This window comes from Cottoperca gobio, chromosome 20, assembly GCF_900634415.1.
Source record: "Cottoperca gobio chromosome 20, fCotGob3.1, whole genome shotgun sequence".
NCBI classification, from domain to species: domain Eukaryota; kingdom Metazoa; phylum Chordata; class Actinopteri; order Perciformes; family Bovichtidae; genus Cottoperca; species Cottoperca gobio.
Genome location: NC_041374.1, coordinates 10,440,450 through 10,453,398, shown reverse-complemented (window position 1 = coordinate 10,453,398; position 12,949 = coordinate 10,440,450). Strand labels below are relative to the sequence as shown.

At 39.9% G+C, this 12,949-nt stretch overlaps 1 protein-coding gene and 1 long non-coding RNA gene across 2 annotated transcripts in view; both read left to right on the top strand.

Annotated features, from left to right (window-relative positions):
• Nucleotides 1–1,104: 1,104 nt before the first annotated feature.
• LOC115025385 (uncharacterized) lies at nucleotides 1,105–7,831 on the top strand. The gene is made up of 3 exons (XR_003834199.1): nucleotides 1,105–1,240; nucleotides 3,463–3,586; nucleotides 6,791–7,831. It is a non-coding gene; the product is annotated as an uncharacterized LOC115025385 (long non-coding RNA).
• Nucleotides 7,832–8,677: 846 nt separating this feature from the next.
• Nucleotides 8,678–12,949, top strand: part of cntnap2a (contactin associated protein 2a) — a 259,501-nt gene continuing 255,229 nt past the window's right edge. Inside the window, 1 exon segment of the mRNA XM_029457576.1 lies at nucleotides 8,678–8,880. Coding sequence (XP_029313436.1) covers nucleotides 8,778–8,880 — 103 coding nt within the window. The 5' untranslated portion in view covers nucleotides 8,678–8,777.

The window sequence follows — 12,949 nt, the reverse complement described above, 5'->3', positions numbered from 1 at the left end:
AGGGACTTTTTTTGCTGGACTCCGCCCATATTTTCTCAGCCACCAATGTAAACGTTAACACATAAGGGACGGGTATATACATTCAGGAAATACATGTTTATTTAAAGTATGTATTACTTGTACAGACATGTTTATAAGATTTATATATTTTATTTGATGAGTTATCATCAATTTATTTGATGATTGATGAGTTGTGTGGCTTTTGTTTTCCCTGACGAGGACTTCCCTGTGAAGTCAGAGTAACTAACATGTCCGCTACACTACGACTGAAATCATCGCAGAAGCTGAAGACTACATTATTTTTAGCGCAAAGCATCGACATCTTTCCCTCAGCTTTGGTCACTTGGTTTGCCTCCGACACAGTTCTTATCACACATGAAGTCATTGACAGTGTATGTTTTTGTGCCTCTTGGCGTGCTTGTGCTTGGACGATTTTTCTTGCTGGCGAACATCGCTTATTCCGCCGTGTGCAAAGCTAAAATCTGAATGGCACACTTTATAAAAAGCACGAGTTTGCCCGACTCTGCTTTTTAATAAATAAGGGAAGGTCTCCTCCCATTTGGTACTTACATACAGTTTTAACTTGTTTGGCAGGTACAACTGCGTCTCTATCTATCTCCCTGTTCACTGTGACTCTGTGTTATTGCTCCTGTTTTCTACGGATAACGTTTTTCAGCTAAAGTTAAACATAATACTGCCATGTGCTCTATCGGAGGCCATTTTACACTTTTTTTAATTAGGCCTATTTTTTTTTGAAAGGTTAAAAATACGGGATAATTACGGGAAAATATTTAAACGGGAGAAAAACGGGATAGAAGTAAAAATACGGGATAATCGGGAGGGTTGACACGTATGATTTACAAAAGCATTTTCTACAAATACTTTGTTTTGTTACTTCCTGATAGTTAAGGTACAAGGAGAAAATCCAGTAGCCTTCCTGCCACTTGTAAAAAATATATTTCAGTTCTGAGTAAGAATTCTGAGATTCAAATTTTTATATATATTTCATAATATTTTGATTTAAAACTCAGAATTCGGATTTTATTCTCAGAATTCTTGGAGTGCAAATACATGTTTTACATTTGGCCCTCATCCTCTTCCGTAGAAAACGGTGCGCATGAGACCTACAGTACATTTGTGACGCTTTGCAGGAACACCTGTCCATGCTGTCAGGTGTGTGAGGATACACACACTGTATATATGGGAGGAATACAAAGAAGGACTGGGAAATAAAGACCAGGTACTGTCATAAGTCGAATTTATTTTGAAGTTAGAGCAGACTGCTACGTTAGTTTAGCTAGTCAGCACATCTGCTAAAATCTTGTATTAGCTGCAGTGGTGAGAAGTGACTTAAAGTAATTAAGTATATCTTTTCTGTAGAGTTGTTAGCCCAAGAGATAACTTAACACCAGTAACTAATGACTTTAGTAATGTTAGCAGGTCTAATATTAATGTTATCACACTATCCAACACATGTGTTATCACGTTAATTAGCGTTATAGCGTTACAGTTTACAGGTGCTGCATTCAGGGGCCAATTATAAACTCTGGTAGTGTGATAGCTGGCTCTCTGCCATGGCTTCTCAGTATGTCTGAAGTTATGAGTTACAGTTGTGCTTTTCGTGATATGACAAGTCATAATGTGAGCCAGATGTTACAGCTAACATACATGAATATCACATCGTCGTTGGCTCCTAATATGTGATCCATATAAACTAGCTAAAGCTGTTATTTGCTCATTTTGGTCCTTTTTCCAAAGATGTGTACAAGTTATTTAGGAGAAGTTGTCTGTCAACACCAGCCTGTAAAAAGCTTTTAGTGCTGAACTGTCTGGTGAGATATAACTGGCCAAGTTTATCTATGCTGAATTGAATTAAGAGCTTTCACTATATCTCTGCCCAAGAGTGCATGAAGAACTTTTTAGCAAAGTGTTTTTGACAGGCAAAATGTTTGATACAGTTAAATAGAAAGATGAGGGGCAAACTAACTAAGCTGGAGGTACATGGAGACAGCTCTGTGCATGAAGCATGCATTTTACATTGTATGTTTAGGATTATTAGAGGTTATATTTGTCCTTGTGTAAAATATTACTTGTATCGTATCTCATAGTGAATTTATAATGTGTTTGCACGCTGCTAATAGTTGTTTTCTATGACTTAATTGACTGGATGTATTAGTATTTATGTAGTTTTGAGTTTGTGGGTCAAAATACAAACCTACTGTAACTTCACAGCAGCTCAATCTTCTGCAAGAAAGTTATTTTAATTAATATTATAGCTGTGTTTGCAGTATGTTAAGCTTTATGCAGAGCAGTGGTAGAATGTAACTAACTACATTTACTTCTACTCAAGCTTTTTTTAAACTTTGTGTACATTGTTTACATGTTAATGCTAATACGTTTGTACCTTTTACTTGTAACAGAGTATTTCTACGCTGTGGTATTGCTACTTTTGCTAAAGTACACAAGTACTTGTTCCACTACTGATGCAGAGTCATCACATTGATTATATGTATTATTATTATTATATATATATTTATCAATGAAGACCTGAAGGGTGTTTTGCTCCTATTATTATAGTGGCTATATAGGAGGAGAACTACCACTGATAACTGATGCATTATTCTTTTTTTTTTATTCTATGAGCTTGTAAAAAAACATGTATATCAGACATTCTGTCTTCTGATTGCTTTGACTTTGATATTAGGAACAGATTGCAGGATGTGAAGTTCATCAAAACACTTTAATTATCCAGAAATGCAGTGTCTACAGAACTCCAGAAGATCTCCGTCCAGCCCCACTCAGGGTGTTTGATGACATGGTGTTGCGTTCTGCTAATTTGATCCTTCTCCCTCTCTGTCTTCTTCCCTTACCCCCCTTCATCTCCCGTTCTCCAGTTTATATTCTCCTTCCGTCCCCACCTCTCCTCCTTTTTCTTCGATCTTCCTTTTTTCCTCTTTTCCTTCTCAGCCTACTCTGTCTTTTCTCATTCCCATCTATCCCTAACTCTTTGTCTCTGTCTTCAGGTCTTGCCATATTTCTTCAGCCTCCTTTTTATATGTTAAGTGCAGATACTGGCAGGAACGCTTAGCAAGTTGCACGTATGTGTGAATTATTCACACACCTGTCATCTGTTAAACTGCAAATAACACAACGTGACTTTAACAAGATTGCAAATTGTTTTTATAGAGATTTCCGTGAAAAAAGATGGCATGATAAAACACTTACTTTATCAAATGATTATGTATGTTAACGCTGTTCAAAGTAGCTTAATTTGAGAAGTTTTAGTTTGTAATTTGAATGAAATCTATGACAATAAATGTAATTTATTTTATAATAATGTAGTATTCAGCTGGCTGTGTAAATGTTATTGAGTATAATCTCAATTTGGGATTAAAATGTGGCATTTAGTTTGTCTTCAGTGCTGCTAAAAGAAATGTCTTCTACCTCTGTTTATCTGTGCAGGTCAAGGAACAAGGTGTCATCTCCCACGTTCTGCTCTGAAGTCTGCAGGCGTCCAATCAACAGCATCATCGTCTGCAGTTCACCAAGACAGCAACTGGACATCCGGCTGAGCTCGTGTTATGAGGTACGGACCGGGTTAGCTCGCGAAAAACCTGCTCGGGAAATAATATATATTTTTAGGAAAGGATGTAAACACTTTAACCATTTCATAAAACCACCACTTCACATTGTGGCACCACTGCATCAGGATGGTGTATTGATGTGTAAGGGCGTAATAGATTAATTTATCATTTTTAAACCAACCAGAGGAACAAGATAATAAAGAAATAAAATGTTTTATATTTTTCCCATCTATGGGTCTAAATTGGATTGCAAATGACGTGAGTTATTTTCTGGAATGGTATGAGAAACTTAAGATGTCTGACCTGCATACAGTATGAAAAAAACTAGCAGCTGTAATGCAATCCAACAAATGCATAGTATTGTCCAGGGGAGTTATTTGTGATATTGCAAGCAAATTCTGTTAAAACCTCGAACCACTATTTTAAAAATAACCTCACTCTGGAGTCTTTGAGATATTGCTAGACTTATTTAAATTTTTATGTGTGAGCTCTCTCTGACCTAAAGAAGGGCTTTTTTTTCTCTAGAAGTGCTGTGGTTGCATCATTTGACTTGACTATGGGCCATTCCCTGTGCTTAGACAAACTTAGACACAATATTTGCTTATGGCACTTTGGGAAAGCAGAGCCTTATATGTTGCAGAAGAAACTTTTATTACGTCTGCCACAGAGGTTATGTTTTAGGCGGTTTGTCAGCAGGATTACGGAAAAACCTCTCGCCCCATTTTCATGAAACTTGGTGTAAGGGTGTGTCACGGGCCAAGGAAGAACCTATTACATTTGGTGGGAATCACGGGGCAGATATCCTGCATTATTTTTCACTTATGGAAATGGCCTTGCCTGGTCTGCGCTCTGAGCGCTCTTCTAATTGTCAGAAGGATTTCTTCTTTTGAAACCTGTAAAACAAATGAAGCTTGTACACAAAGTAAAACTGGTTGTTTCATCCTACTCGGTGCCTGTTTGCCTACAATAACTCAATAATAGGTGTTCCTGATGAAATCGTGGAGGAGGGCTTCTTGTGTTCCTTTCTTTGACTTCCCCCACAGCAGTGAATCACTCTATATACCACTCCTGAGTTCCTCCCTTGGGTAGCAATTTAGTCGCATCATTCTCCAACCCTCCAACTGTATTGGGTGTTTCAACAATGAATTCCCTTTTCACCTTAGATCACTTACATTGTTTATCCGATAATGTCCTCTCCAGTGTATATTGAATACAGTCCAATATTTTAACTTAAAATCATATCTGAGTCTTGTTCAGGCATTTTCTTACTACCATTTGTAATCTTAAATGCCATTTAAATGTATTTGTATTATAAAACTTTCCAGCCCTGTTTCATAAACAGAAAGACATTTTAATTTGACTTAACGTTAGCTTTTATTGGCCCATAGCTAAATGTGTGGGAGTAATGGACTATATTCTTGTTTTATTGGCGCAAATGGTCCCCCTCTGTAAATATGCTCTTTTAAATGATTCAGCACAATTTTATAACTTATAGCTAATTATTTAAACGGGCCCCCTGACAGAGTGCCATGGACCCCACTTTGAGATGTACTACTCTAGAGAAAATCTACTTAAGAAAACTGTTTATCACAACAGACATATTGTTTGTGAGAGATAAAGACGGCCACTCTTGTAATGATCCCGTAAACACGTGACCTCACCTCGCAGCCTTATTCACAGTAGAGCACAGTAGAGCAGTCCGTCAGTGGAAATCGCTCTTTTTTTCACAAGCGTTTGACTTAACAAAACCCCCTTCGTCTGGAGATTCATCACAGCTGTCATCAACTTGTTTTGTTTTTTTGTTCAAAATCTATGGGCCCATCAGTCATCACTGTTTTTGAGAGATGAATGATGGCTGTAAATTACCATGCATGACATATTGACAAACCCATTTGCAGTCCTTGTGGAGAAAGAGCACTGTCATACAGCAAACGGCGTAGTGGAGGGGTGGATGGAGTGATCAACAAGCAGACTAAAGATTTAAAGAAGCGTATTCCTTGACATCTCCCAGAAGTCATGTACCTGATATTGTGGCTCTATGGATGACCATGTCAACACTTTTCTTTAGACGAAAACATCTCAACAACTATTGAATGGATTGTTGTGACATTCAGTCATTCATGGACCCCAGATGAGGAATCCTTCTGAATTCTCCAACTTTTCCACTAGCGCCACCGTGACGTTTTGAGGGGAAAACAATTGGACGGTTTAACACGAAATTTAGTCCAGACGTTTTGATCACCACATGATGTATCGTAATAACTTTAGTGATCCTCTGACTGTTTTCTCGAGCACCAACATCAACATTTCTATTTCTCCAAATACTTTGTTTTAGGACCAAATGCCTGCAAAACTAAATACATTCTCATCTGCCTCAGTGGCTCTTATTAGCATCCTAGCAGGCTAAACGTAGAACATCAGCACGTTAGCATTGTGAGCATGTTTGAGCGCTGATATTTATCTGGATTTATACTTGGCACCAAGGTGTTGATGGGAGTAGAACTTATAGTGTAGGTTTTAAGTGCTCAGCATTGGCTTGATGTTGATGACATGACTGTGGCAAGAGACAGACGTATCTTACGTCATCCGGCGGTGCTTTACTTGTACGCACAGTATGTCATTGTGTTGACATTCTCTCATAACAGTGGGAAGGTCCACCTCGTTATATAACACATCGCTGTATTGATGTTGTTTGCTTCACTGTGATGCAGGTCGTCACGGTAAGCAGAAGATTTGCAGGGCAGATTGCTTTGCTAGATGTTTGTTACTAAAAGGAGAAGATAATGGAGTATTTTTCAAACACAGTTTCAAGTCGTATTCTCTCTGATCAATCTCTACGAGCATCAGAAACTCGGATGAAATGGAAACTGCCAATCACACTTCTTGCAGTCCCCATGCGGGACCTCAACTCAGATGTGTGTTTCATTTTTTTTTCCAGGCTCACTTCAGCTCAGGCATAGCCTTTGGCATAGTTTTGGTGCCTCCGTACGTAGCTTCTGTGTGTATAGAGTAACCCTTTTAACCAAGGAGTATAAACCCAGCTTCAGATGTGGGGTTTTATCTGTGAAGATGTAGACATGTTGTTCATTTCTATAAATAACTTAAACAACATGCATTTAGGATATTCATTTTGCAGTATTTGAAGCTATATGCTCAAATGGACACTTAATCAACAGTGTTACGTGCCTGCGTCTTTTTCATTGCAGACTAATTCTAGAAGAATGACATGGATCTCTGATGAAAGACATTTCTACTTCTGTTTGTACAGTACTGACTGATAATCTAAACAAAGGTTTTTCACTCATGGCCCAGCATTTGTGATAATAGCTCGCTGCTGTAATAATCAATCCTTTATTTGAAGAAATAAGTGACACATTACCATTAATGCAGCTTGTGAATTTTCCATTTCCATTTACCATTTTCTTCATGTAGAAAAATGTTCCCTGCGTGATGATGATCACACATGTTCTGATGACAGTGACTCAGACATGACTGAGACATGAAGTGACGAAGGCGCTAAGTCATTATGTTCTGTCACCATCTTCTGAAGAATATTTCTACATGTGCTCCTTATTCATATAGCACAGATGCATTACAAATTCACCATCATTACAGTGGAAAGAATAAACGGATGTAAGAAGCACTTGAGAGTTTTTTTTTAAGGAACTGTCTTACAGTTCAGAGTCAGAATTATGCAGAGGCATAAATGTTGTAAAAATATAAAACTTGTTTATTATCTTAGGAGCTCAGCTGTCTCAATCAATCATGTTGAGTTTAAACATTTGGACTCAAGTCTTCTAGCTGTTTTTATTTTTCATTTATTTTTCTTCCCCAGTCTTTATATCTCTAGTACTTCTCGTTTGTAAATTGTATTTTCTTTCCTTTTTAGATATTTAAAAAAACATTTTATGTCTGTTTGTAAATTGCTGGCAAGCATTAACAGCTGTCTTTAATTTTAATGTTAAGTAGCTTCATTTTACAAGCCCTCTGGGTTTTTTCATCCCCCCCTGTGCATTTCCTTATGTAATTTTGTATTTCTTCTATTTTGTTTTATTTTATTGTATGTACAAATTAAGAACTGCACATCACGAATGTAAGTCCATTAATGGGCCAATCCAAATCCAGCCCTAAGCATTGAACATTTTGAGAATTACTTGGTTATAACTGCTGTATTGTAGATGAGCTCCCCAGTTACACTTGTGCAATTTGGAAGCAATAAAACTGAGATGTGCCAAGTTATTACAGATATTCAAGTAAAATAAAAGTGCATAATCACCGACTGTTGTCTCATTACTGAGGATAGACTTTAATTTAATAAATGCGTAATCATTTCTGAAAACACTTTTTCCTCCTTTAGACATTAGAAGGTGTATTTTCTGTGCTGTTTACAACAACACTAAAGCATATTCTCTGCAACCCTATGACATGCCACAACCAGAACAACTTTAACCTATATCTCTGACACATTGATAAACTCATTTGAGCAGCAGCATACCAAAAATGTTTGCTTTCTCACCGAGAAAGCATTTTGACAACAGAACACACCGAAGAGTGTTTTTGTAGGTCCTGTGTATTTTTTGTCAGAGCTTTTGGTGTGAATAAAGGAGACTAATGCACTGAGTACAAGGCTACCACCACCTGGAGAAGGAGGGGGGCACTGTCTGGCTATAAGAAACGGAAAGACCTCGAGAGGTGGAGAGGCAGAAAGACTGAGATAAGTTCAGCACCACGGACAGCGCACCAGAGCGCTGAAGAGGAGAAATCAGTTCAGTGGATTTGAGCTGTGCACCGTCATGCCTCCGTGAACTACTGGACAGTCGCACCCAGTTGTTCTCGTCCTGTGCAGGTGCAGACGTGGTTTTTGTTTTGTTTTATTCGGGAATCGCTAACTAAGGAGGCGAAATAGCTGCAGAGAGAAGTGTGCCGCACATGCAAGCACGGGCCAGCCTGTTAGTCGGCGCGATCCTTACATCATCTCTTTATTGGTTGGAGAGAGTGAGAGAGAGAGAGGGAGGGAGAGAGATAGAGAGGGAGGAGGGTGAGAGTGAGAGTCCGTGCAGCCTGGCTCCTCTTCGCCAGTCCTCAACTGCGAAGCCAGTCTGACGGACCGACTGGCGTTACCACCACCCTGCTGGTTTTTCTGAGTGTTTCCTCTCCCTCTCCCGTTCTGCTGCGTCCACACCGGCCGTGAAGATGCACCGGCACCGACCTGCCCAGGGATTGACGTTGTTATTGCCGGTCGCTTTGTGGATTTTCAGCCATGTCAACTGTGTGCACGGAGCTTTGCCAACAACCCGTAAGTTGTTTTTCTTAATTTTGTGGATGTTTCTCCCGGTGCTAAACGGGTGAGTGGATATGGATGGGAAGCAGACCTAGCCTGCCTCTGGAGCAGAACCGTAGAGGGAGAGAACTGCGTTTACCGGAGGGGCTGCAGGTATCCCGGCGGTGGAGCCAGCTGGGGCTGTCGGGAGTTTAAGAGCCAGATTGCACCTGGGGGGGAGAGAGAGGGAGCGGGGATACCTTCTGAGTTTAGACCTACACGTGTTAACTCCTCGGGATCTCCGGTCCAATGATTTTAGCGCCCGGGATTATTCCTGTTAGATGATTTTTGATCATGGGTTTTTAAGAAGAGCTGGATTACTGAATGCCATTTCAGTGTGTCAGTTGAGGTTGTCTGTCCTTTCTGCGGACTCGATCCTGGGGCAGAGTGCATTTGAGAGACGACAGTTTGAAAGCATTTCACAAATGGCTATTTTTTTTTTTTTTTTTTTTTTTTTTTTAGGATTTTCGGGATTTTTTGTCCAAAACAAATTAAAATGCAGATGTTCTGTTGAATATCCAAATGTGTAGGAGGGAGTTGTCTACTGACCTGAGTCTTCACTGTCAGTGACCCACAGGCAAATTAAAGATTTATTGCCTCTATTATCAGGTCTGGGCACATTTTAGCCAACTTTAGCAAACGTTCACTGCACAACTTTGAGACAATTTATACTAAGTTCAGATGATAATAAATACCTTAAATACAAAGGATGGAGCAACTTGCCTGGTTAAAGCCCCACACATTTAAGACGGATGATCTTTTTTGCGTATTTCTGCATACTTATTGGTATGATATTTCCCCTGGTATATTTTTAGACCTACGATGCCCCTGATACTTATAAGCTTTATTTATAAGCTTTAATGTGTTTTTATTGGTTCTGTATTGTCCTGGAAACATGCTTGATTCGGTGTCATTCCGATGTTGCTGAGCCGGTGTGACTGATTCCCCCAGTGATCGCCAGGGCTTCTCGGGTCCCGGATGAATGTGTCCGGGGACGCGCCTCATTAATCATCCCATCCGACAGACAACGACGGTGAGACGGCACTGCGAGCAGTTTGCACGCGTGTGTGCCTGCGGGTTGGCAAGTGTTACAGGGGAGGAAGGAGAGATCGGGCAGTGCGTATTTCTTTTATCTTTTACAACGCTGTTTCTCATAAGGGCGACTTCCCTGTGAATATGTGTCATAGTGAAAACACTTAATGCAACTTTATTGATCTCTTTATGGAAACCCCCAGTCCTCTTGCTCCTGTCAATTGGCAGGTCTGACTGGGTCAACATCAGTGTCCCTGGAGCAAGAGGATATTCAGTGTCTTGTTAAAGATAGATACATTTTGCATTACAAAATATAAAACTGTACGACACAACAGGAATATGAAAGTGAAGAAGGATCAGGGTAGAATTAGCAAAAATGGGAGGCCAGCAAAGCGTGTGTGTGTGTGACGGAGAGATATCGAGAGAGAAAGTCATACAAACAGCATGTTGAATTGGCCCAGCAGCTCCACCCGAGCTAAAATGTGAGTGCTGACTTTATCCCTCCTGAGGGACTGGATGTGAAACACTCAGGGGGGAATAGACAACGCTATTGTGACCAATGGTCTGAGTCACCGACTAAAAGATTAACTAATCCATCCTACTGGGACAAACTCACTCACAGACTAAAAGTCAATGGGCTGGTTGACCCACCGTGTGGAGGCTCCCAAGTGCCCACTGAACATGAGGAATGTGTGCTAATGGGAGAGAGAGAGAGAAAGAGAGCGAGCAATACATAGAACTGTTTTGCCCTTGTGTATATGGGTTTATATGCATTTGCATGTTCATGAATATATGGTTCCACAAATGATTGTATGTTGAACAATAATCTAGGGATTTTCTCCCACGCAAGCTTGGCCTAAAGCATCTGTCAGTTTGATGTTGCATTCCAGTCTTACTTAATTGGATAGCACAGTGATATCAATTGCTGAATATCTATTGCGTGCAGACAAAATGAAATGAACAGACGCACAAGCATAAGAACTCTCATAAGCACAAAGGTGCATACACAACCACAGGCGCTCACACAATTGAAGAAAAGTAGTTTGTCCTTGTACTTCAGCTGTTCGCTCTTATGAGTTATTGTGTCTGAGGCAACGTATCCCACCACCAAGTTTTATAATATTAATATTTCCATTTGCAATTTAAATCAACGCCTTTTTCTCATGAAGATGCTTCAGGACTGGAATATCGGCTCAATGCATAATGTGTATTAATGTCGTACAGTATTTATGAACGTTAACAGTTTAACTACATAGTTTGAAATCGCAAATCTTTCCTTTTAATCAGCCCTGAACTCTCTTCTCAGCTTCACACCGCACAGATTCATCGCTCCATTTGTAAAGGACAGGTCCTACATTAGTGTGTGAAAAGTAAAGAGTGCCTTGTGTTTTAGTGACACTGTTGGTGGCTAAATGGGATGCCCTTAGAGCCTGTCATGTATAGAATCAGATTAGCCTTTTCTCATCTCATTAAGCATGCCTGGCCTGTTGACATAGACATCACTCTGGTTGCACCTCCAGGGCAAGATAGGCTTTCCTATTCTTCAATATAATTCATTGTATACAATGTGAAACCAAATGGAAGTATTCAGCTGCATCTTGTTGTTGCATCCCTGTAATAGTTCTTCCCATTATATTTGACTAGGGCCTGACTAAGGGAAGCCCATTGGGCTGTAGCTTCTGTTTAAAAGTGGCTCATTTAAGAAGTTGACTAGTCGTGGCTGTCTCATTCCTTACACGAGAAATATCCACGCTTGGTCAGAGCCTCTCAGCGTCTGATACCAACGCACCATTTAGCGTCTGTTCGTGTCCGGTGTGAAACCAAAACTTAACGCTGACTTATTACCAGACACGACAGCGTTGGCGTTGTGTTTACAGCTTGTGAGTCTGTGTGTTTGTCATCATAGCAAAATGTTGTCATAGAGAACAGGAACCACCAAATAGGCCCCCACTTTTCCTTACTTTTGGTACATAATTTACGTACTTAACAGTTATTTTACACAACAAACTTATCTTATCCAAAACCACAATGTTTTCCTAAACCCAATTTTTTAAATTTAGCTTAAACCTGGAATTCTAGTTTTAGTTCTAGTTTTGTTGCGTAAGTAAACCTGAAAACTAAGTGAACCTAAGCTGGAAGTTTATTTTGAAAAAACCTTCCCTGACACGTTCAAAACTAATGCCACAGGGATACCTAGAGCCTCGTGCGTACGTGCGTGTTGCAAGTGAGATGCCATTTTTCTCTTCTGCCCTGCCCATCTGTTTAAATTGCTCTCTTCCTCCTGCTTTAAAAAGAATAAAATGTATCGCTCCTTTTACCTCCCTTATTTTCAATACATCTCCCTCAGCTTCTTCTCCTCATTCTCTTTTTGTTCCCTCCTACTCCTCCCCCCTTAGTCTTCTGATTCCTCTTTCTTTCTCTCATCATTTTCCTTCTTGCTTTCCGCCCTTCTTCTTGTCCCTACCTATCTCTAACTCTCTCAATCCCTACTTGGCTCTCCTCCGTGGTTTTATCATCTGGCCGTAATCACCCCCTCTCCCCGGTTGTATTTGTTGTCCTCTTTTTCATCCACCCGGTGTCTCTCCTCACAATCTGTCCCCTTCTCGTTCCTCTCCTGATATATATACATATAATATGTTTGATAAAAGAAGCACCGACTCGTTCACTGCAACAGACTGACCAAAATAACCAGTCGCACTGTGTTCTCCATTTTCAGGATTATACAGCTCTTAAAATTTGCTTGCCCCATCAGAGTATGAATATATTATCCCACTAAAACATCAATTCATGACAGTGCTTTTGAGACAAAAACGGTTGACCCATAACCCACTGCCAAAAAGCACTTTATTTAATATAATAAATGACTTGACAAGGGTATCCCAACATGCATAATATGACACAAGTTTACTGAAAAAAGCCAGAATATTCACGTTCACATTCATCAAGGCTTTCTGCTGATTATCCTATTAGTGTCATAGATCACAAGCAAAGCAAACATCTAAGAGAAAGAAAC